At 38.8% G+C, this 26,313-nt stretch overlaps 1 protein-coding gene across 1 annotated transcript in view; it reads right to left on the bottom strand.

Annotated features, from left to right (window-relative positions):
* Positions 1 to 26,313, bottom strand: part of UTP20 (UTP20 small subunit processome component) — a 93,542-nt gene that overhangs the window by 48,814 nt on the left and 18,415 nt on the right. The window contains exons 13-25 of the mRNA XM_081248276.1: positions 25,180 to 25,335; positions 24,948 to 25,036; positions 22,897 to 23,002; positions 19,225 to 19,375; positions 18,500 to 18,562; positions 17,534 to 17,692; positions 16,346 to 16,422; positions 15,513 to 15,592; positions 15,027 to 15,270; positions 8,088 to 8,273; positions 4,700 to 4,790; positions 3,545 to 3,630; positions 2,834 to 2,959 (exon numbers count right to left, since the gene is read on the bottom strand). Coding sequence (XP_081104402.1) covers positions 2,834 to 2,959; positions 3,545 to 3,630; positions 4,700 to 4,790; positions 8,088 to 8,273; positions 15,027 to 15,270; positions 15,513 to 15,592; positions 16,346 to 16,422; positions 17,534 to 17,692; positions 18,500 to 18,562; positions 19,225 to 19,375; positions 22,897 to 23,002; positions 24,948 to 25,036; positions 25,180 to 25,335 — 1,614 coding nt within the window. The remainder of the gene's footprint in view (positions 1 to 2,833; positions 2,960 to 3,544; positions 3,631 to 4,699; positions 4,791 to 8,087; positions 8,274 to 15,026; positions 15,271 to 15,512; positions 15,593 to 16,345; positions 16,423 to 17,533; positions 17,693 to 18,499; positions 18,563 to 19,224; positions 19,376 to 22,896; positions 23,003 to 24,947; positions 25,037 to 25,179; positions 25,336 to 26,313) is intronic.

A 26,313-nucleotide genomic window follows, 5' to 3' on the forward strand; every position in this document is an offset into this window, starting at 1 on the left:
CCTTAAAAACTAAAAATAGAGCTAACTTATGATCCAGCAATCCTATTCCTGGGCATATATCCAGAGAAAACTCTAATTTTTCTGAAAATACACATGCACCCCAATGTTGATAGCAGCACTATTTACAGTAGCCAAGGCACGGAAGCAACCTAAGTGTCCAGCGACAGATGACTGGTTTAAGAAAATGTGGCGTGTGTGTATATATAAACATAAATATATATATATATATGTATATATATATATATATATATATATATATATATATAGTGTGTGTGTGTATATATATATATATGAATATTACTCAGCTATAAAAAAGAATGAAATAATGCCACTGGCAGCAACATGGATGGACCTAGAGATTATCATACCAAGTGAAGTAAGTCAGACAAAGACAAATATTAAATGATATCACTTATACGTGGAATCTAAAAAATAATACAAATGAATCTATATACAAAACAAACAGACTCACAGGCATAGAAAACAAACTTATGATTACCAAAGGGGAAAGGGAGGGGGAGGAGGATAAATTAGGAGTTGGGGATTAACAGATACAAACTACTATACATAAAATAGATAAGCAACAAGGATTTACTGTATAGCACAGGCAACTATATAACTGAATCTCTTTGCTGTACATCTGAAACTAACACAATATTATAAATACTTCAGTAATAATAAATAAATAAATAACTGGGGGAAAAAACCCCACGACATTTCTGAAAACAGTACCCAGTGCTGCATTAAAACGATATTAAAGCTGAATAAGGATTATCCCAGGAAAGCAAGAAAGAATCATTAGTAAAATCTATTAGATTAATACAGATCGATAGCTCATAGAAAAAAGTTAATATGATCATTTTAATACATGGTTAATAGTCATTCTAATAAAATTCAACATCCATTTAGCAGAAATACTAAATAACATAGTAATAAAAGCTACTTTCTGAGCATGATAAAACTACTGACTTAATATTCAAAATTTAAAGACAATGGTTTTCAAACTCTTCAATATTAGGATCCCTTTTCAATCTTAAATATTATTGGAGAGCTTTTGTATACGTGAGTTTTATCTATTGATATTTATCATAGCACAGGTTAAAACAAGTTAGCAAAAGTAACATTTCTAATAAAAATTAGTTATATATTCCAAACCTGTCCCTCCTAAAATTAGTGAGACTAGAGGCATTGTTTTACTTTTTTTTTTCCTCTGAATTTCTTTATTGCCTGGCTTATTAGAAGATAAATGAATTCTCATATCTGCTTCCGCATTCAATCAGTTGCAATATATTGTGGTTGAAGAAAATCCAGCCTTACACAGATATGTAGTTGGAGAAGAGAAAAATGTTTTATAAACTTTCAGATAATTCTTTTCAGATAATTGTGGATATTCCACTTTGATACTACACCAAACCTCAACAGGAAGCAGTTTCTTAAAGGCTGGTTGCAAGGTGGAATCTGAAACCATATCAGTGAACTTTGTGAACTCTGTTACATTAAAATCCATCTGTCTATCTTGCACTTTGAACAGATCTTTACCCATGAATGATCCTGTAACATGCATCAGTTACTTGGAAAACATGAAAAAAATTCCATGGGAACAAGTGAGCAGCAGAAGTGTCTTATGCATACCTCCCATTTTTGCATATAGAATAATAAAAAGACAAGTACTCAAGGCTCAAGGTTCATCTAAGGGCATTGAATGAAACCAGCTTTTTATTTTATTTTTTTAAACTCCAGGTCTGTGGCGATGAAGAATGGCTAGCACAGTGGGGAGCCACTGTCCTGATTCATGCTAAGGCACCCGGAGTTTTACGCACCATTGCTTTTGCCTGGTGAGCACAAATGTTAGCACGATGGAAAGGGTAATGTCTTAGTAGTAGTATGAAAAAAGTTTTAACCTCGTGGACCTCCTGAGAACATCTCTGGGACAGCCCCCACCAGGAAGGAGCAGCCCACACTTTAAGAACGACTGCTTTACAAACATTACTGCTAAAGCCAGTAGCAAGACAAGGATAACCCAAGCACTACTACCAGTTAATTCTTCTAGGCTCTGTAAGGAATTCGTAAATTAAAACACAGAAAAAGTGGGATTTATATCATAAAAGAGAACACAAAATTCATTTGACCACTATTTACTAAGAGCCATGGAGTCTGCCTTCTAGCAGGGGAGATACACAATAAGAAAAGAGGCTACGCTGGATGACTAAGAATTGTGAAGAAAGGTTGTGCAATGGGCTCTGAGTGGGGTGGTAAATGGAAGAGGTGCCGTTAGAGAGGTGGGTCTGGCCTAGGTCATACCAGGCCCTTAAAGGCGTAGTAAGGATTCCCTTTGCTACACTCAATAAAATGGGGTCTCAAAGGGTTTTGAAACAGGGGACTAACAACCTGACCGATGACTGTTATTCACTATTATTTTTTGACCCAGAAAATCCAATGAAAACTATGAAAACTAGTAATAAAGTTTTGTAACGTGGATGGTTAAATAAAACAAATCAATAGTTTTTATATCTCATAATTAGTTACATACCAAACAAATGAATTATTTATACTATTTCTCAATAGCAAACCTTAGAGAAATACTGGATTTAATTTCAACACTATTATTAAAATAACACCATGGCAAGATCCTTCCTCATGTTAGGGACAAAATATTTAAAGTAAGTCTCTATAACAATTTGACTTCCCCAAAAGACCAATTTTAAAAGTAAATAATTAAATAAAATTCAAAATGAAATATTCCATTACAATTGCTGAAAGAATCATAATACGATACTCACAACTGTTTTTGTGACCAACTTTTAAAAAATCAGTTTTGAAAGTGTGTAAATACCTCATCAGAATAGGAAACAGATTTGCTCGGTGGGCTGCTTTCACTACTGTATTATCTTCAGAAATGCTAAAATGCACTATCTCTTCCTTAAAGCTTCTGTCTTCAAGCAATCTTTGTAAGCTTTCCCTTTAAAAATAGAATTCAGCACAAATCATCACTTAATCAATAATACTTTTTAAAAAAATATAATAGAGTACTATACATAAATGAACTATAAATGAAATAGGTATTAAGAATAGTTTATACTGTAGCTGACATCCATAAAGGAAAGTCTTCACACAAACACCTTCCAAAATGGCAAGTTTTCAAATTTTAAAAGGTAAAAGGGATTATAAGGGGTTAGTCAATAATTCAGCTGTTTATAAAAGCATAATATGAAAGCTTTCTTCAGTTCTTAGGGTGTGATTATGATGACTCCCTAAGTAATCACCAAGATTTTATGACATTGTATAAGCAAGAAGAAATGATACAGCCACCTCAACACATACTTTTCAATTAATATTCTCTCTCCTACCTTATTATCTATGGAGAAGCACTCTTAACAAAAAAATATACTTCCAGTTTTCATTTCTTACCTGAAAATAGCATTATGATCACCTTAGAAAGGAGGGAAATTTCCTAGGCCTTTATAAAATTACTTTATAAGAAGATGTCTGGTAGAAAGATTAAAAATCAGCCCCCCAAATATTTCTTTAGCTTCAAATAACTTACCTGTAAGGGAGGATATGTGGATGTTTATATGTCATTATGCAATCCAGTGTTATTTTTTGCACCATTTGATCTTGGTGTAGCAACAACTAGGAATGATATTTTATAGAATAAATTAAGGAAGTCAGATATACACATACTATGGGATCACAATTTACCTGTACTAATTTGCTCAATTAAAATTCTTAGAATCTAAATTCTTAGACGTGGGTTAAGGATGATTCCTGATAATAGCTTTACATTTTCCTGGAGGTAAAGGAAGATGAACAGAATATATGCAAAGAACAAAACAGAAACACAACTCTGACACCTGCCTCCCACAGGCCGGATTCTCAGGTCTGTCTTTTGGCCAAGGCCAATTCCCTACATGAATCTAGGTTTACACCAACTGGGCTGGTCCTGTGACGAGACAGAGCTCTTCTAATACCGTGAAGGCAAGAGCAGTCAGGAAGATGCCAGGAGAGAAGACCTGGCTCTGAAGCCTCTCTGATCAGTCAGTTCAGAATTTTGTTTCCTGTGGACAACTGAGAGTTTTGAGCTCTGGCTCTACGAACAAGTTATATCTGAATTACGGGCAAAACAAGGACAAATTCTGATGAAATAACATGTTTCATTTAAAAAACATCCAAATGAAAAGAGAAAATCTCGTTTCCCCAGATGGTTTAGAATGACATCCAATCTGCTTCTGACGTTAATCTTTTTCTGCAACGTTTTTTGGAATTCAAGGTCATATATTGTGATTTCCACGGACTATTATTCTATCGTTTTTCATTCAGTCGAAAAGATCCTGAAACCCTGGTGCTCCATAAGGCTAACTTGCCTAGCAGTGAAAAGTAGCAGCTCTCTCGGCATAAACCCTCACTCCCTTCTAAAAACGAATTCTCACTAGAAAACTAACGCTTTGTTATACTCACTGTTAATACAGCTGATCAATGTTTAGTCACCCCAACTTTCTTTAAAAATCCGCTAAATTAGAACTGTGTAAAACTGTTTCTCAAGATACAGAAAATATCTGTTAATTAAAAAAAAATTAGACTTAAAAGTGTAGATATGGGCCCTATTCCAACAATCACGGAAAACCTAGAAGTTATTTTGGCAAAGAAAAAGGGAGATGAGAGTTCACAAGTAACCGTAGTGGCAGGAATTTATTTTACTTACCTGAAGATACAGCTCATGTAATTTGGATTCCAGATATAAGGCTCGTGGATTCGAAAACTTAGAGAAAACTTGCAAATGAGCAATTAACTGCCTAAAAGACAAAAAACAAACAAAAAAACCCCGAGAAAAACAGAAAAAAACAGAATTAAAGAACAGACATTATTTTCTTGAGATGACAGTACCCACTAATTTTAGTCGCTGACAGGTACCCTGAACACCTTGACTACAGCGTCACTGTTAATTACACAGACAAGTTTTAATTATTTGCATTTAGGGAATCATTCTCCAGGAATTCCAAATCTCAGGCAGGTCCTCCCCTGAAATCCAGGCTCCCCACCCCAGAAAATCATTCAGGATGTCCTCAGAATAAACCATAAATTAAACCAAATGTAGAAAGAAAGTAATCAAAATGGTAATACGTTCCAAAATTGAACACAGATAATTTTTGGAAGGATTCCTTATCTAGTTCCTATGCAGTAGACAGGAAAGTGGAAAAATATACACTTCCTCACTTTTATATAACATAAAAACTGATGTCAGGCAACAGAGGTCCAAGTTTGGGTAACCATGGCTCTTGCTTACCAAGAAGGAGGAAGAAAGAGCAATGTTCTGTGGTAAAAGTTAAATCTGAAGATGGGGTTGCCTCGGACAAACCCCATCATCTACCAAGACGAACGAGAAGAGCGCTTCTACTGCATTAACATGCTCAACTTCCTAATCCATAGACTCCACGAGGCTTTAAAAATACTTAAGCAGGGAGAAGTGAAGAGAGGTGGGAACCAAGCTGCATGTGTGGTTCGGCCACTCTGAGCTGTTGTTGACTTTGGGGAAAGTCACTGAATGTCTCAGAGTCTCAGGTTCCTCATCTTGACAAGGACAAGACCTCCCAGATTTTCTGCGAGGATTGAATGAAAGACCACAAGTTGTGGTGCTTCAGCTCCCAAGGGTTTAGCAAACAACGCATTTCTCTGTTTTAGGCAAAAGAAAGCACAACTCTGAAAGCCCTACTAGTTAATGTAGAGAAAAATGGCTGGAAATTATGACCTCTTTAAGATATTGTAGAGAAATAGGGGTAAGGGAAGCACTATTATTTATATTTAGCTTAAATGCCTGTGATGATTAGTCTTATGTGTCGACCTAAGTTGCAGTACCCAGTTATGTAACAAAACACTAATCTAGGTGTTGCAATGAAAATATTTTGTACACGTTGTTAACATCTACAACTAGTGGACTTTAAATAAAGGAGATTACCCTCAATAATGTGGATGGGCCTCATCCAATCAACTGAAAGCTATAAGAGCAAAAACTGATGTTTCTCAGAAAAGGAATTCTGCCGTAAGACTGTCACACAGAAATCCTACCCTTTGAACTTCACATTCAAGACTACAAGCATCAAATCCTGCCTGAGTTTCCAACCTGCTATCTGCCCAACAAATTCTGTACTTGCTGGCTCCTATAATCACGTGAGCCAATTCCTTAAAACAATACTCTCCACACACACACACACCCCATATATATCTCCATTCTACTGGTTCTGTTTCTCTGGAAAGCTCTGACTGATACAATGTCTCTGTAATTACTTATCACTGAGCCTTTGCAGTTTTACAAATAAATTTTTAAAATCTCCTACTGAAACATACACTCCTTCCCTCAACATTTATTATTTTTTATGTGCCATGTAGCCTTCAGGAGACAAAGAGAACAGGAGCTAATTTTCACATTCTCATTAAATACCTGCCAGTGAGGAACGTGTTCCATGGATTATAAAATTGGGTTATGAATATACTGAGATGGCCCCAAGAATGTGATTATCCATTTCCTTACATTTTCAATGATGGGGAATGCTAGCAACATTCTAGGTTTGGCTACAGGGGGCAGGAAAATTAATTAAGACATGGAACGTATTTTTAAAGAGTTTTTAATTTACATAGATGATTTATAAAAAAAATTAGTACCCAAGGCAAGGAGCAGCACCTGATTAGAGGTATGAACAACTGTTATCAAAGTTTGAAGGTGGGTAAGATAACTTCTAGTTTAAAAGACAGGAAGAGCTTCAGTGAAGAAGCAGAATGAGAACTGTGCCTTGAAGTATGACTAGAATTTCACTTGGCAGCAATGAGGCAAAGGGGACTGCAGAAAGAAGGACATAGCAAAGGTCCAGGGGTGAGAATGGAAGAGGTATGAATGCATGAATCACTTATTCGTTTATTCAACAAATAAACACAAGGACAAACCTTTGGATAGCTGTTATGCTGAAGGATACAAAGACGAAAACAGCAATCTCTGTCTTAGAGGAAGTAGTAGGGGACAGAATGCTCAGAGTTGTGAGAAGGTAGGAGCAGAGAAGGAACTATGGTTCCATGAAGCTTAGCCATGATCTTAGTATATAAACTCCTGTGCTTTATACACTATTTCCATTAGCTGGTAAGCCCTTCTGTGCTTGGCAAACTTTTGTCTTGCAGCTTCAAAGGTACCCTCCCCTTTGTAAAAGTCTTCCCTTTGTGATAGAATTAAGTCATTTTTTTTACTGTGCTCCTGTAACTCCTTTAAAAATACTTCCGTTAAAATATTTCACCAGGCATGAGACTGAGCTTCTAGCTCTGCAGAAGCTAGGTACCATTCATCTCTGTTGCCCAGCACTTAGCAAAAGGACCTCGATACAGTTGCTGAATGATGAGCTAACAAACGGCTCATGGGAAAGACTCAACACATGTGCATATCAGATTGAGATGTCAAGTGTTAAAATAACACAGCAGCATCAGTCTGGTGGATCTCTGACACCCCAATTCAGACAATATTCAAGTAAGCTGGAGTACCTTCTGAAAGCAGAGTCACTTCTTTTTTCTAACGTTTCTAACAATTCAGGTAAATGAGTAATCCAGAGAGTCAGAAAGAGAATTTAACAGCATAAAAAAAAGAAAGCCGAAAGTAATCAGGAAAGAAGTCAAAAGGCAAAGTTAAGAGTGCTGATGCACTTATTTATAAGGGAAAAGATGTTCCATTCTGTGTTGCCCCAGCACACGAACATAATGTCCCGATGCTATGAAAGTGAACGACAAAGGTCAAGGGCATTTAACTGCTCCAGGCCCCAGTGCTCTCATCTATAAAAAGGTGGTACGATCAGATGACTCCAAAGTCCCCAAACTCTAACATTCTGTGGCTAAACAAGAAAAAATAAACAGTAAGCAAGCGAAGAAAAAACTCAGAACACTGGCAGTTTTCTTCAGGTTGTAAAAGAAAATCTCAGGAAGATTCAGCACTTTGGTAAATAATTATCTGAGTAATTCATCTTGTCAAAGACTGTTTCACAGGAGGTCACAAGAGGTCTCTTCCCGCTCCTCCTCCACAGATCCGTGGATCTGTAACCTTTCAGCAACGCTGAACTTACTTGGCTGCAGCTCTTCTTGTCTTTTTCTTTTGTGAGGGTTCATCTTGGGGCGCCAGCTCTTCCCCCAACTCTTCATCCTCTCCGGCAACAGGTTCCTCTTCTATTTCCTCTGCCCCCAGCCCTCTGCCTTTTCTTCGCAGATCCTGGGTTGGTGCAACTTGCAGATCTGCTGGGTAATACTCATTGCTACCGTGGAAGGAGAGTAATATGAAACAGATGAAGCTAAATATCCTAAATGCTTATGGCAGATGTATGTCCCCAGTTCACAGACTCACACACAGAAGAGACATCAGAGGCATCTTCTACAACATTTAAACTCAGCCCCTCTTAAGTACCTAATTTGACAAGTCAATCACTAACTGCAGAAGACAGCCACTTCATTGTTACACTGTTGAAAATATTTGAAATGTCTTCTTTGGACTAAGCTGATATCAGCCTCCCTGTCTCTGGAACCACAACTTGGGGAGGAGGGGATAGGGGTAGATTATATTAAAGTATAGTATTCAGTCCTCCAGGTATGACCTGGTAAGACAGGTGGGACTATCAATTCATCGCTTTTGAGGGAGGTCACAACATGACACAGACTCAGACTAAATGTCCAGGCAATGAAAATCAGTAAGGCTTTATGTTGTGGCTCCTCTAAACTAAGCTTGTGCAGTTGGTATTCACATTTGTTCTTACTGAATTCCATCCTTTTAATTTTGGTCCACTGCTGTAGGTAACTAATGTTATCTTGAAGGCTATCATTCAGTGCATTAATTTTGTGTCACTTTGGTTCATTCATCCAACAATTATTACTTTGTTGTCTGTTTTGTGCATGACACTGGGCTACAGATATAAGGAAACTGATCAGATAGACTTTGAAGTCCTCACTCAAAAATACACTGATAGGGACTTTCCTGGTGGCACAGTGGTTAAGAATCCGCTTGCCAATGCAGGGGACAGGGGTTCGAACCCTGGTCTGGGAAGATCCCACATGCCGTGGAGCAACTAAGCCCGTGTGCCACAACTACTGAGCCTGCACTCTAGAGCTCATGAGCCACAACTACTGAGCCGCCGTGCTACAACTACTGAAGCCTGTGTGCCTAGAGCCCGTGCTCCACGAGAAGCCACCACAATGAGAAGCCCGTGCACCACAACAAAGAAGAGCCCGCGCTCGCCACAACTAAGACCCAATGCAGCCAAAAATAAATAAATAAATTAATTAATTAATTTAAAAATACACTGATACAATACATATTTGAGGATAGCATCCTACCAGCACACCTGGAAGAAATACACTATAGGTTAATACACAACACTACACCTAGAGGGCTGAGACACTACCATACTCAATGTTGTACTCTTAGCTAGCAGGATCTTACCCTTAATAAGTAAAAAATAAATGAATGAATGAAATGAGCAAAGTTGTCCTTTACAAACTGCACCATTATCCATTTAAAAACGTGTGTACTATACTCTCAGCCCTCAATTAACCACATGACATATTAACCTTTACCTCCATGCACAGCATGTTCACTCAGTCATTTATTACATAATTCATACAAAGCACTTATAAGAGTGTCTAACACACAGCAAGTACTCATTAAATGTCACCTATCATTGAGATACTGTTGCTATTGTTGGTCATTCATTTCTGCTTCTGGTTTGGTTCTTCTCAGGGCATGTTTACAAGGAATTCACAATTAGTCCCTAATATCAAATTATTTGAAACATATTTAGAAGTATAAATCTATAACCCCCCAAATTAAAAGCCCATAATATATTTCAAAGTCAGAATTAAAGGTGACCTTTGGGTTTTTCATTAGTTTGGATCATTTACAAAAGTATTAGTTATAGGTAATCAGTACCAAATAATCTTCAACATTTTTTTAAAATTGTGTCTTTTCAGTCTTTAAGTTTTCTTTAACTCAGAGACTCACATGCTGTTACAGGCTCTGCTCTCCATACACACCTCACAGCACCTTGTGCTACTAGAGGAAGGTCTTTACATTAAGCTAAGGAGTAATTTATTTCTTTGGGGAAAAACTTGAAAAATTAACACGAAAGGAACTTCACATCCTACTAACACCTTTAATACCAGCTTGCATATGTACAGCCCCTTGCAATTCACAAAACAACTGATAAACACTACATGATCTTCAAAACAAGGCAAGGAAGCTGAACGTCATTGCTCTTGTTTAGACATAAAGCCCAAAGACCTATGTGAAAAAAAGAGAAAATCATTACCCTTCCACCACCATATCTACTGACCTGTGTGCATCTTTGCTTGTAACCTTTCCCAGAATGAATTATCCATGCAAACCTCATCGCTTATGCACGGAATCCTGTCTCCTCCTGTCTATTCAAAGGCAGGGCTCTCGCGATTTTATCCTCTCTCTTGCATTACCCATTTCCCCTCCTTTCTGTATCATTCATGCTAGCATTGCCTACACACAGGCTGTTTAAGCTCAACGTCAACCCAGACGACAACAGCTCCCCTTCTGCTCCCACACCTCCTTCCACCTATGTCTACTTCCTTATTTCAAGAACTGCCCATACTTGCTGTTTCCATTTTTCTTCTCCATTTTCTCTTAAGCCATTTTAATCAGAATTTCATCCCTATCAGGTCAACCAAAACAACTCTTGTTAAGGTCACTTCCAAAGCCAATGGTTAATTCTTTTTTTTTTTTTTTTAATCTATCATGACAAGTAAGGTTTATTCCAATGATACAAGAAAGGTTTAACTTTCTAAAGTCAATCAGTGTAGTTAGTTACATTAAGAGAATAAAGAAGAAAAAAGCATACAACTAACTTATTAGATACAGGAAAATAATTAGAAAATTTTCTCACAAATTAATGATAACCATTTTTTTATACAGCAGGTTATTAGTCATCAATTTTATACACATTAGTGTATACATGTCAATCCCAATTGCCCAATTCATCACACCACCACTCCCACCCCCCTGCGGCTTTCCCGCCTTGGTGTCCATATGTTTGCTCTCTACATCTGTGTCTCAATTTCTGCCCTGCAAACCGGTTCATCTATACCATTTTTCTAGGTTCCACATATATGCGTTAATATATGATATTTGTTTTTCTCTTTCTGACTTACTTCACTCTGTATGACAGTCTCTAGATCCATCCACGTCTCAACAAATGACCCAATTTCATTCCTTTTTATGGCTGAGTAATATTCCATTGTATATATGTACCACCTTTTCTTTATCCATTCATCTGTCGCTGGGCATTTAGGTTGCTTCCATGACCTGGCTATTGTAAATAGTGCTGCAATGAACATCGGGGTGCATGTGTCTTTTTGAATTATGGTTTTCTTGGGTATATGCCCAGTAGTGGGATTGCTGGATCATACTGTAATTCTATTTTTCATTTTTTAAGGAACCTCCATACTGTTCTCCATAGTGGCTGTATCAATTTACATTCCCACCAACAGTGCAAGAGGGTTCCCTTTTCTCCACACCCTCTCCAGCATTTGTTGTTTGTAGATTTTCTGATGATGCCCATTCTAACTGGTGTGAGGTGATACCTCATTGTAGTTTTCATTTGCATTTCTCTAATAATTAGTGATGTTGAGCAGCTTTTCATGTGCTTCTTGGCCATCTGTATGTCTTCTTTGGAGAAATGTCTATTTAGGTCTTCAGCCCATTTTTGGATTGGGTTGTTTGTTTTTTTAATATTGAGCTGCATGAGCTGTTTATATATTTTGGAGATTAATCCTTTGTCCGTTGATTCGTTTGCAAATATTTTCTCCCATTCTGAGGGTTGTCTCTTTGTCTTGTTTATGGTTTCCTTTGCTGTACAAAAGCTCTGAAGTTTCATTAGGTCCCATTTGTTTATTTTTGTTTTTATTTCCATTACTCCAGGAGGTGGATCAAAAAAGATCTTGCTGTGATTTATGTCAAAGAGTGTTCTTTCTATGTTTTCCTCTAAGAGTTTCATAGTGTCCAGTCTTACATTTAGGTCTCTAATCCATTTTAAGTTTATTTTTGTGTATGGTGTTAGGGACTGTTCTAATTTCATTATTTTAAATGTAGCTGTCCAGTTTTCCCAGCACCACTTATTGAAGAGCCCATCTTTTCTCCATTGTTTATCCTTGCCTCCTTTGTCATAGATTAGTTGACCACAGGTGTGTGGGTTTATCTCTGGGCTTTCTATCTTGTTCCATTGATCTATGTTTCTGTTTTTGTGCCTACCATAGTGTCTTGATTACTGTAGCTTTGTAGTATAGTCTGAAGTCAGGGAGTCTGATTCCTCCAGCTCCATTTTTTTCCCTCAAGACTGCTTTGGCTATTCGGGGACTTTTGTGTCTCCGAACAAATTTTAAGATTTTTTGTTCTAGTTCCGTAAAAAATGCCATTGATAATTTGATAGGGATTGCATTGAATCTGTAGATTGCTTTGGGTAGTATATTCATTTTCACAATACTGATTCTTCCAATTCAACAACATGGTATATCTCTCCACCTGTTTGTATCATCTTTAATTTCTTTCATCAGTGTCTTATAGTTTTCTGCATACAGGTCTTTTGTCTCCCTAGGTAGGTTTATTCCTAGGTATTTTATTCTTTTTGTTGCAATGGTAAATGGGAGTGTTTCCTTAATTTCTCTTTCAGATTTTTCATCATTAGTCATTTTTCCCTTGTTGCTTTCAATAATTTTTCTATGTCTTTAATTTTTGTCAATTTGATTACTACAAGTCTCGGCGTGTTTCTCCTTGGGTTTATCCTGCCTGGGACTCTCTGTGCTTCCTGGACTTGGTAGGTTATTTCCTTTCCCATGTTAGGGAAGTTTTCGACTATAATCTCTTCAAATATTTTCTCGAGTCCTTTCTCTCTCTCTTCTCCTTCTGGGACCCCTATAGTGCGAATGTTGTTGTGTTTAATGTTGTCCCAGAGGTCTCTTAGGCTGTCTTCATTTCTTTTCATTCTTTTCTCTTTATTCTGTTCCACAGCAGTGAATTCCACCATTCTGTCTTCCAGGTCACTTATCCGTTCTTCTGCCTCAGTTATTCTGCTATTGATTCCTTCTAATGTAGTTTTCATTTCAGTTATTGGTCATCTCTGTTTGTTTGTTCTTTAATTCTTCTAGTCTTTGTTAAACATTTCTTGCATCTTCTCGATCTTTGCCTCCATTGTTTTCCCGAGGTCCTGGATCATCTTCACTATCATTATTCTGAATTCTTTTTCTGGAAGGTTGCCTATCTCCACTTCATTTAGTTGTTTTTCTGGGGTTTTATCTTGTTCCTTCATCTGGTACATAGCCCTCTGCCTTTTCATCTTGTCTATCTTTCTGTGTCGGTCAATTCTTATTCTTCATCTGACTGATGTCTCAGACACATTTGATTCCACTGTTTACTCCTTCCTTGAAATACTTCCTTCAAGGGACATTAAGTGGTCTTAGTTCTTCTGTCACTCTTTCCTGGCCTCCTTGACTGATTCCTTATCTTCTAACCTCTAAATATTGCTGTCAGTCCTTGGAAATTTTCCCTCTCTACATTTATACCCCCAGGTGTGATTTCATTGCTTGTCTCTTAATTTTAAAAACCATCTATATACTGATGAGTCTCAAATTTACTATCTTTAAACCAAACCTTTCCCCTGAACTTTAAACTCTACATTCAACTGCCTACTTGAGATCTGTGCTTAGATGTCTATTCAGTATCCTAAACTTAACATGTCTTTAAAAAATGAACTCTTGATCTTCCTCACAAGTCAGCATACTTCTGCATTTCTGCCAATCTCAGTAAATGGTAACTCTGTTCTTCCAGTTGCTCAGGCCAAAACCTTACAGACATCTTTGATTCCTCCCCTTCCTCCTTCATGCACCGCCCCCCGCAAACCCCCATCCCACGAGTGATCTGCTGGCAAGTCCCACAGGCTAATCTAGTTGTAATTCTTCAAAAATATATCTTTTTGAATTGAAATCCTTCAAAAGGTGTTCAGGATTCAACTACCTCTCATCACCTACACTATTCCCACCTTGGTCACCATCACTTCTTGCCCAGATTTTTGCAATCTCCTCCCAACTCTACTCTGCAGTCCCTCTGCTCTCACCACTGCCATCCCACAGTCCATTCTCAACATGGCAGCCAGAAAAATCCTCAAGAAAACTTAAGTCATGTCATCCTGCTTAAACCTCCCAATGGCTTTCCATTTCACTGACAGTAAAAACCAAAGTCCTTACTATCACTTAAAGGCCCTACACATATTCAGTCTCCTGTTAATTTTTTGCCCTCACCTCCAACTACTTTCTTTCTGGATCACCCTGCTGTAGCCACGAGACTCCCTAGCTGTTCCTTGAACAAGCCTGGCAGGCTGTGGTCTGTAGCCTGCCTAACCTAAGCCTACAGCATTTTCCCATGTAATGAAATGATTCCAGAAAACATAACTTTTTATTAATTGACTTGTAGTGTTCTATATACCACATCCCTTATCTTTAGAGTTTTAAAGCAATCTGACTCTCACACAGCATACCTAGTCAAAATAAAACAGTGCTCCAGAAAGTTCTTGTTATTCTTTGAGAGCACATTCCTTGGCATCATGGGAAACAGTCAAGAGGTTCAAAACAGAGTGGTGGCTGAGGTTGAGTTACTGGAAAGTACTTTTAAGCCCCAGGCAGGCAAGAAAACAACAATAGGGCAAGAAATAACAAGGCCACTGTACACTGATCTAACTCAGTATGGCCTTTCTTACTTTAATATATTATATATATTATTAACAGCATTTGTGGGCTGGTTAAATTTTGATTCATGTAAGATTAAGTGGTAAACAAAAGTTGTTTAGTTGTTATCTGATGGAGCCAGTGCTTTAGAGAGGTGCCAATGATTTGAAAAGATGACAGATGTAAGAAAAGAACTCAGCCAATCTGGGAATTTAATACTTTGCACCTTCTCTTCCTCACACCCTACCAGAGACATATTCTTAGGCAAGAATACTTACTTGATAAATCTCAAGAAAAGCGGGGAAAGCTCCCTGGACCGTGGCTCTACCCTTTCTGGGAATTTTGCCAGAGCTCGCCAGAGCAAAAACCGAAAATTGGTATGGTCCAATCTTTCCTGAAGGTCGGTTTTCAATGCGAACTGCTCATGATAAAGAGTTCCAACGTTTCCTTCCTGAGTCTGCTCCGAACTTGCATCTCCAATGGACTTCTCCTCATCTCTTGTGTCATTTTGCAGTTCTTTCTCTGAAAGAAAAAAGGTCATCATAACCACTAGAGAAATGTTAACAACTACCCTGTGTGTTTCTGCCAGTAACGGCATTCATTTCTCTAGTAATACAAGCAAACGATAACAGTATCCAAAGGTTATCAAAATAATACATTTCTCATTTCCGCTTTCCAATTTCATGTGTAATTACGCAGTAGAAATTAAATAGTTAAACAACCATTTCCCCCTGCAGCCCCCTCCTTCATATCCCTTTACATACCAGCATGTGTAGCTGCTTTTTCTAGATGTTCATAGTAGACTTTCCAAAATTGCTTATTTTCCATTTCGTGTGCATGAGAACTAAGAGTAAAGATCATAAAACAAAACATGTGGTATGGACCCTATTTTGAGATATCTCATACAAAAAAAAAGTGAAAGGATATAACTGAAGTACTAATTAAGCTATCCCTGAATGTGGGGTAATAAACAACTTTTGTACTTTATTTTTTAAAATGCCTGTTCTGCTAAGGTCTAATATTTAGGGTTTTGAGAGGCCACACATAATATATTTCCAATCTGACAAAAAGCCAGAGTAGGCCCTCTGAAGACAAATGCCTGCAGAAGGACAGTTGTCTATAAATGAGGCACAACATATGTATTTTTTATGTGATTATGAAGGTCCTTTTTAGGGCTAAAGGGTTTTGGATACTAGACAGCAAGGGTTTTAAATTAAATTTTTAATTTTTAAATTAAAGTTTGGCTCAATGACTCAATATATATAAATAAAATTATACAATTATTTTACAGTACTTATTACTGTAAAAAAATTCAATAATACAGGTGTATAATATAAAGTGAAAAGAGAAAGTTCTCTGAAGTTATTTCAAAGTACAGAGAAACATATATAAAACACTTGAATTGTCAAAAACTTGGCACCAGATAGAATAATTAATGTTTACTTTTTCTTCACCTTGTCCCACAAAGGCTTTAAGGTAGCTATAAATACCATACACACCCATTCACTTAAATCACACCCCAGAGTATAATACTGGCTCCATCATCATTCTGCAGTAGTGAAAGCACAACAGCTTCATCCATTTCACCCAGGCTTACCTTATGAGTTCAATAACAGGATCCCAGAGAGCACTGAAGTTAACATATAACATGCCTAACAGATAACGAAGTGGTACCTGCAAGCATAGGAAATTAGTTTAGATTAGCACCAAAATACAAGGATCCTGACTTGGACAACCTGAGGTTTGGAAAGAAGCTTCTGCTTTAAGAAAAAACTTGCAGGTGCCAATCCAAAATTCAGGTACAGTCATTTTCCTCCTCTCCCCAAAATGTCACTCGCTATTTAATAGAGAAGAATCACTTAAGAAAACATAGTACTCAAACTCACTCCAGATGTTCACGAATAAAGGATATATTTGAATAAACAGATTTGATTCATGATTAAATTCACTCCTAACAAATACTGCCATCACCTGACAAGACAAAACTTGAATGGTAATCAGTAAAGCACAGGTGCCAAAGAACCCAGCAAAGCACTATGTGAATGGCAGCTGAGGCTTTATAAGCAGATGTGTGAGTTCTCAAAACTAGGCATTAAAAGAGTTCAGTTCAGAGGGTCTGAAGTTTTCAGTCTCCTTTTGGAATGACAGTCACTGTCACTAGCATCCCCATTTGCTCAGGAAACATCAGGTAAAGTGGTAGTTCTATTATTATTTAGGGGTGGGGTGCTTGTGTCTACCTTAGCAGCAGAGCCCTTTTCCAAATGGAACGTAACACAGGATGCTGATATACAGAACAGGTTAAGGAAAGAACTGCTCTGCTTGAAAGGGGAATGCCTCCACTTGGCCTTCTTCCCAAAGGGATAGTGATGTATCCTCAAGGGTCATGGATGGAAAATCCCTAATACAAAAGGTAGAGGGCTGACGTCCTGCAGCAGTGAACAAATCTGGAGATGAGTATCAGGCTGTCAACTTGACCTTGTTCCTCCTGCTGCCACCTACTACCTACCCTCACACACTACACACATACTCAGGAGAAGGGAGGATAGTAAATTATTTCTACTGTTGAAAAGGCTGCAGAGCCATTTAACTCAAAGCATTGAACAGAACTGGGTATTTACTTAGTTTTAATTTCTTTTTTTTATAATTCTTGCTTTTAAAAATTCTTTCTCTCTCTCTTTTTTTTTTGGTGACTATTTAGTACGCTTCTCTTTTTTCAAATGCCAGCTAAACAGACTTTAAAGTATAAACTGAGTTAAAAAAAGAACCCAAAAAACACTGTTTTTACCTCCTGTAACGGCCCATCAGGGACTGCAGTCTGTACCACATCATGTCTTAGTTTTCTCAAATGAAGAAGCTTCTCTCTGTAATCATTCACAGTTGCTGGCACAAGTTCTGCCTGGCGTAATATAGCAAAGACAGACTGACGCTCTGAGAGCCCGTCATCCTGAACAACCAGAGGAAACCAGGAGGCAGGTCAGTATTTTGATTTTCCAAAAAGAACATTAAATGTGAACAGAAGTCTAAAAAAGAAAAACTGGCATATATTAACGTTTTAAATTAAATAAGCAACACATTTTTTGAGTAAATGATTCATTCTTCCTCACGTCATTTACTTTTTGGTAGATCATCTAGGTTTAGTGTCTAGCATAGACATGACAAGTAAAAAACAGGAAAGTAATTCTCAAAATCACTCAAGTTGATTGGCAATATCTTTTGAAATAAAGAAAATGTATATATACTTTCACTGTACAATTCTACTTCTAAGTAGAAGTAATTTCTACTTCTGGAAGTAGTCATTTGCATTACTGAAATGTTTCCCTGAACAAAGATATCTGTGTAAGGATGTTCACGGCAGTATTATTAGAAATGCTGAAAAACTACCAACAACCCACCTAAGCATCCATCAAGAGGGAACTGGTTAAATACAATATTTTAAACTGTGGGGCACTATTCAAACTTCAAAAGAAATGAGGTAGGGCTAGAGGTACGGATATGGAAAAACTTACATGACACCATTTGTTTAAATGATGTGTGTATATACAAAAAGTCTGAAAGAATAGTCACCAACTAACTGTGGATTTTCAGTGGTGGCCTTGCTGAGGGGATGGGAATAAGAATTGCAAAAAGTTTTTTTCAGACTTTGTGATAGATATTTACACGGTATTTGAATTTTCTGTAAAATTATCATTTTGGAAAACAATATGTCAAGTTATATTTTTTAAAAGTTACCCAAAATGAACAGTTAAAATACCTCCATTAATTCCGGAAGCCAAACCTCAAAGTGGTTTAGGATCCTTATTGTCAAAAGCCGAATCTAGAGAAATTAAAAGGCATGTTTCAAACTCCAACGTTTAAACATAAGAAACTGATTAAGAGTCAGTGAGACCTAAGTTTCATGGAATTATGAAAGATATACCACTTGTCAGAGTAATACATGTTTATTCTATTCCTTATTTCATATTCAACACCAACCGACACCTTATTCAAATGGTACGTGGAACAATTAATGACCAGACTAGACTGAGAAGATAAGGTTGCTCATAAAATGGTGTTGCTTCTTTGAACTATGACACTATAAGCATCTCTGTAAATAAGCGCAAAGAATCTGATTAAGCTTACAATTCCACTGAAATTAATGGTTTTTCTTTCTAAATAACATGTTCAGGTATTTCTATACACCTGAATGAGCAGCAGGATCACCTACAGAGCTTTGAAAAATCATGCAGATACGTCACTTCCACCCTATGCCTGCAGAATCAGAATTTGAGGGTGTTGGAACCCAGAATTTATATTTTTAGTAAGTGCCCCAATTAATCCTGCTGCAATCAGTTTGTAGGTCAGTGTTTAGGAATCACTGCTTTAAATAGAAACCACCCCAAAGCAGCATTTTCTGATTAAGGAGCTCTGACAACCACTGGCAATACACGTATAAAACAAAAGATGAGAGGCAGAGAACACACCACGAAGCCGCAGTACCTTGGATATGCCAGTTGAAATGTTTGCTCGTAACTTGGGAAATAATTCCATTAGAGCTTCCTCTGAAAGTGGCCCCCTGCAGCCACATAAGGATAATCTCTGATAATAGAGATCAGCCAACAGCAACACAGATGGTTCCAAAGGAAACGCTCTGCAATGAGATATTTATTAGACCCAAACTGTACCATACACCACAGAGAACTTAGGCTATACTAGAAACCACAGAAAATTATCACTGATGAAGGAAATGTAAGAGGGAACAGGTGAAAGTTTTACATGGACATTTAGCATCACTTGAGACATGAAGAAGCTGAGGTCCACCAACAGTGAGACACACACTCAAGGAAAGACACACAGCCAGAGGCAGAGGCAGGATTATAATATGGTATTTTGACTGACGTCAAATGCTGTCTTTTCAATCCACATACTCATAATTGACAGTGACATACGGGGGGATATATAATATTCACTGAGTGTTTTCCATGTGCCGGGTACTGAGCTATGAGGGAAGCAGTACAGAGCAGGGGGCCGGCACATCAGCTCTGGGGTAGGGCAGCCCAGGCTTGAAGCCAGCCCATCATCATCATCATCCATGTAACCCTGGACAAGCCACTTAGCCACTATGTGCTATCCTCCAACAAATATTTACTGAGTACCTACCATGTACCAGTGACTTTTCTAGATACTGGCTATAGCAGGAAACCAAGGAAAAAGTCCCTATCCTCCTGGAGCTTATATTCTAATAGGGGAAGGTCACCCACATATAAACCATAAATAATGACAGTGACGAGGACAATGGAGAAAAGTGAATCAGGAAAAGGAGGCTGGACTGAGAGACTGGTGCATGGGGGAGAAGGCGAGAGGGCGAGGGGGTGGAGAGGAGTGCTGTTTGATATGGGGGTGGTCACGGAAGGCAGAGACTGAAGGAAGTCAAGAAGTGAGCCAAAAGGCATCTGGAAGAAAAGCATTCCCGGCAGAGGGAGCAGAGATGCCAAGTCCCAGACAGGTGTGCTTGCCTATGTGAGAAGAATCGAGGAGACCAGTGCAGCTGGAACGGAGCGAACAAGGCAGAGTGGCTGGGGGTGAGGCCAGAAGCCAGGGCCTAGACTACACAGAGCCCCGAGGAACATGATGAGGACTGTGGGTTTTATCCCGAGCAGGCTGGGTGCCACGAGAGCAGGGTTTCTCATCAGTGGCTCTGCTCACGCGGGCCAGGTGACTCTTTGTTGTGAGGCTGTCCAGTGCACAGCAGGGCGCTCCTTACCCACCACACTCCAGTAGCAGCCCCCAGCTGCGATGACCAAAAACGTCTCCAGAATGGCCCGTGTTTGAAAATCACTATTTCCGAGGGTTGTTGGCAAAAGAGTGACATGTTCTCTTTCAAGGAAAAGAATCACCCTTGTTGTTGGGTACAAAACAGACAGCAGCAGGGCAAGGATGGAGGCAAGGAAACTCGTTAGGAGGCTACTGCAGTCATCCAGATGAGAGATGGAGGTGGAGACCAGGGTGGCAGCGGGTGCTGAGCAGCTGGGGTTCTGGATTTATTTAAGAACTCGAGTTCCCCCTTCTACAATGTTAACAGTACCTATACCTCAGGGAGTTGTTGTGAGGATTACAATAATAACGTAATAATAATGTACGGAAAGTACTCAGAAGAGTGACCGGCACATAATAAAAATTCAATAAATGCAATTTGTGTATTGTTATTACTGCACGCACAGTCTAATTCAATCTCCACGAGGTAAGTACTGCTACTCCCTTTTGAGAGAGAATAAAATGAGATTAACTAACTTACTCAAGGCTATCTAGCTAGTAAGTGATGAAGACAAGGTTCAAATCCGGGTTGTCTTGGCTGTGAAACCTCCGGCGTAACCAGTAGCTAGTGCAGCACCCAGCACTGAGGCCTGCATCTACAACTTTCACAAATGAAAACTTGCACTGCCACCCTCCAAGCCGATTCGCTCCTATTAGAGGTTTCTGGGCCTCCTAGGTTAAAAGCACCTGCCCGGGATGCCAGCTGGCCTTCCACAGGGGACAGACAAATCCCACTCTGTTATGCATGCTTTTCCGTTTTAAAACCTCCACAGATGCCTTAAATTGTTCCCACCAAAGAATACAGTGTGAGAACTTTAAACAGAATGACTTAAAAAAAAAAGGGGGGGCTTCCCTGGTGGCACAGTGGTTGAGAGTCCGCCTGCCGATGCAGGGGACACGGATTCATGCCCCGGTCCGGGAAGATTCCACATGCCGCGGAGCGGCTGGGCCCATAAGCCATGGCCGCTGAGCCTGCGCATCTGCTGCAGTGAGAGGCCCTTGTACCGCAAAAAAAAAAAAAAAGGGAACACATACGGATTACGGTAAGTAGGAAGACAACAAAGAAAAACTCCTCCTTAAAAAAATTTAAAGCAATTCAATTAACAATAGAGAGACAGTGGCCTTGCCCAGATTGGGGAATGTACAGAGATTCTGGATTACTGCACTAAGTCTTTTAACTGGTCTCCTTTACCCTCCTTCACTCTCTTCTCGACATAGCAGCTTGAGTGATCCTACTTTGGCCTACGCCACTCTCCTGCCAAAAACACCTCCTGTGGCTTCCCCTTTCACTCACAGTAAAAGCCAAGGCCCTACAATGGCCAAAGGTCAAACACTACCTGCCACCACGCGCCCCATATCCTCCTCTCCTTCTACCCTCTCCTCACCCTACTCAGCTACAATAGTTCCTTGCTGCTCAAGCAAGGCACCCACACAGAGCCTCAGCACTCACATCTTCCCTGGGTTTGGGACAGAGTGCCCCAGGTCCCAGATATCCCATCCCCAGGGCTTACTCTCTTGCTGCTTCTGGGTTTCTGCTGAAATATCTCCTTGGTGAGGCCTTCCCTAGTTAAAACTCCTATTTGTCCCCAGCCTCCAGACTCTCGCTGTCCCGACTTTACTACTGTCTAACATGCCATATATTTTACTTGTTTATTTTGTTTAGTATATCTTCTTGCTAGTGTGTTAGCTCCATGAAGGCAGGGAATTGTGTGTTTCATTTACCGTGTCTCCCAGTGCCAAGAACAGGGCCTGGTACATGAGAAAAGCAATGAATACTTATTGAATGAAGTAAATGAGCAAATCTGTTGTTAAAAGCATGTAAATAAAATGGACTAGACTCCAGAAACAGAAGCAAACTACTACTTCACAAGATATTTAAAACGCCTGACCTTTAGAAAGGGTGCTAAGCCGAGCAATGAACGGCTCCCAGTAACGGCCCTGTGCTATGACCCAAATCAAAATAAACTTAAAAAAACCCCAAAACTGGATTGTTTTGGTATGTAGTAAAAGGACCACAGGAAAGTTTTCTGAAGTGCTAAGTTTGTCAAGCTGAGAAACACTGTGAAAGCAGAAACGTGTATGTTGGAGCCACGGTGCCATGTCATGTGACCAGCATTATACACCCACTTCACTCTGCAACACTAATTTACATACACAGTAAAATACCCTTTCACAAAGATGAATCTGTATTTAAAGACTGTATCCAAAAATGTTCTTATTTTAACTGGAGGATTTAAATCAATAATAAATTTCCTACAGGAATACAACTCAGGTAAAAAATAGATCCAAGATTTTGCCAACACAGAAGCCTTTATATTCCATTCATTATTAAGCTCAATGTAAGATATGTTTACTCACAATACTAAATTCTTCACACGTTCCACAGAAACCAGATGAAGAAGTTCAGAAGATTCTTCCAAACTTAGCAGAGTATTTACAGCTTGACAAAGAACAAATAAGTTTCCTTAAGGCAGAAAAACAGGAGAAAACCCATTACTTCTTTGACACAGTAACTATAGACATCTCATTTTATCTACCACTTGGTATTTATACAGAGTTCTTAAAGTGAATCTGTGCCTTCTAAAGGATTATCTGTCAAATGTCAGAATATAACAGAAAGGAACTGAAAAGGGGTTCCAAGTCTTATATTTTAACTTTCTTAAGAGAAAAATATATTCAGAAATAGAGAATAAAAATATACGTTCCCTTCAACTGAGATGAGGAGAAAATTCAACGGTTCTACCAACTGGTATTATCAAAATTAGAACTTTTGAGAATAGACTTAGACTTTTCAAAAGCTAAGAAATTATCTTTGTGTAAAACTCATGTTGATTTTATGACTCCAATTTATAAGAAATCACATATCCAATGGCTACTACCTATAATTGACTCAATTTATATTAATTAGATAATCATTTAATCCTAGACCAGAGGTTGGCAAACTATGGCCCACTAGTCAGATCTTGCGGGTAGTCTGTTTTTATATGGCCAGCAAACTAAGAATGCTTTTCACATTTTTAAAGGGTTGTTTAAAACAACAAACAAACAAACAGAATATGCCACAAAGACTGAAGACTGAATGTGGCCCACAAAAGCTAAAATATTTACTGTATTGTCTTTTACACAAATATTTTGCCAACACCTGCTCTAGTTAGAAAAGGGCTATCCAACAGAACTTCCTTTCTGCAGTGGTAGAAAGGCTCTATATTTCTGCCAAATGTACTCACAACCCAATATGGTAGCCACTAGCCACATGTGGCTACTGAGCACTGGAAATGGGGCAGGTCTACTTTATTCTCTAACATGTCTGTTTAGTATCTAACACAGAACCTAGCAATTAATATTTAAACGAATGAGTACTATACACATGTGTTAGGAAGAAAAATGCCATGCTAGAATAAAACAAAACACCTATTATTATTTATTTTTGTAGCAAAATTTTTTTTTATTAATCTTATTTTGATCAAAATACCTACTTTTAAATTGCTGTTCTCAGCTAGTTGGGGGAGATGGACAAGTATACAACAGGAAATGGTGTTTGGGGCAGGGCAGTCTAATTCTGCCTGTATGAGTCATGAAGACCTTTCTAGAGGTACTGTGTTTGAGCTGAGTTTTTTATTTTATTTTATTTATTTATTTTTGGCTGCCTTGGGTCTTTGCTGCGCGCGGGCTTTCTCTAGTTGCAGCGAGCGAGGGCTACTCTCTGTTGCGGTGTGCAGGCTTCTCATTGCGGTGGCTTCTCTTGTTGCAGAGCACGGGCTCTAGGCTCGCAGGCTTCAGTAGTTGTGGCTCGTGGGCTCTAGAGCACAGGCTCAGTAGTTGTGGCACACGGGCTTAGTTGCTCCGCGGCGTGTGGGATCTTCCTGGACCAGGGCTCGAACCCGTGTCCCCTGCATTGGCAGGTGGATTCTTAACCACTGCGCCACCAGGGAAGCCCTGAGCTGAGTTTTGAAAGCTAAGTATGAGTTCACCAAATGATGAAAGACCTAGAAAGGACTCCAGGCAGGAGGGACACATGTGCAATGGTAGCCAGAGGGACATACAAGAAAGTGTCTTGCTCTAGGTAAGCAAATGCCTGTAGCACAAGTGTATACCAGGGCTAGACTGGGCGTGGAAGACAGGAACAAGACACAAGCTGGGACTCGAAGTTGAGTCTGATTTCTTAGACCATGGCAGCCTTCTACTACTTCACCTTTGGACTCAGCAAGTGTTCAAGCTGTCCTGACTTTGTCACCACATTATGAGGTACAAGGGTAACGCCTCCATCTCAGTCTTTTTTTCCTATTTACATACAGGAGGTTCTGCCAGAACACAACGGCAGTACTATTCTCTGGTATCTGTGTGTTTACAGTTACTCTGGGTGTGCCAGAAAAGACAGACAAGAGAACAAATGGTGATTGTTAACTGACCTTTTCCAAAGCTCCCTCTGTCAACAGTCATGAAGAGTGACTCTATGAAGCAGGTGACTAGGGGTATCACCTTCTCTTTCTCCAGGGGTCTGTCCAAGAAGTGGGGAGAAAAAGGGAAATGCTCAGACTAGCATTCAATGGCTTTTTCATGAAATGGCAAAAAATGGCTCATAAATGTTTTCATCAGCTTGCTAAAACACCTTTCACAATTAAACACAGTTGATTTTCTCACCTAATATGAGGTAACACGACAAGGGCCGCCCAAGACCATGAAAGGTAAGTAGTCTCTTTATTTGGGGGTAACTGAATTATAGATAAAAGATGATCTAATACTGAGATCTGTTCCTTTCCTCCCTTGGATCTGGTCTTCTTCTGCCTTATATTGGATCTGAAGGAAGAAAAGATAAACAAATATTTAAAATAAGAGAGGATATAATCGCTCTTGCCCTCTGAAGTTTGAAATAAAATTGGTTCCTTTCCATGCATGGAGCATTAGCGGGAAGGAAGGAACTGGTGGTGACAGTTGAATACAAATAACTAAACAAAAGTGACTCATTTACTGATTTTTCAGCGACAGACTTTTTCAACCCCATTAGTTCTACTTTCTTCTATTTTAATTTGCTTCATAACTAAAAGCAACTCTCTTCCAGTTTTAGGTATTATTTCTGAATTTTGTGCTGATGAACATGTGTTTAAGAACTGGAGAGGTAATTTATTGGCATGAACTGACTTCCTCCATCCCCCCTTTCCTTTCTGACATGAATTTTACTGCTTCACAAATGTGGAGAATGATGTTGCAAAGGAATCACAGTGAATTTGACAAATGTCACTAAAATGATTATGACTTAGAAGTAACTTTTGGACTTCCCTGGCGGTCCAGTGGTTAAGACTCCACTCTTCCACTGTAGGGAGTGTGGGTTCAATCCCTGGTTGGGGAAGTAAGATCCCGCATGCCATGTGGCCAAAAAAAAAGCAAGAAGTAACTTCCTCTGAGGCTTTAATCTGATCAGTGGTTACTCAACACTATTTTCTAATATGACATTCAGTTTTAGGTATCTGTTACTTTGGTGGTATTCTTGTTTGCCTCTATTTTTGCCAGTGAACTATACCTCAGTCCTATGTAAAAGACAGAAATCCAGTGGAAAGAAAAGTCATAGAAACAATAAGTAAATTGATCTGTTTTTATAATGAATCCTCCATGTCCAGTTTGGTTAACTTATTGTGGAATAGAAGTAGAATATCAGGTTTTTATTTCTATACCTTTTTATCATTAAAGTTAACCAAAAAAGTGGCATTCTCTTTTATTTCATACTTATCAGGATACTGAATGCTTGGAAATTATGAGAGATAACTAAGTTAATTTTAC

The sequence above is a fragment of the Mesoplodon bidens genome (genome assembly GCF_964165515.1).
Source record: "Mesoplodon bidens genome assembly, chromosome: 11".
In the NCBI taxonomy this organism is placed as follows: domain Eukaryota; kingdom Metazoa; phylum Chordata; class Mammalia; order Artiodactyla; family Ziphiidae; genus Mesoplodon; species Mesoplodon bidens.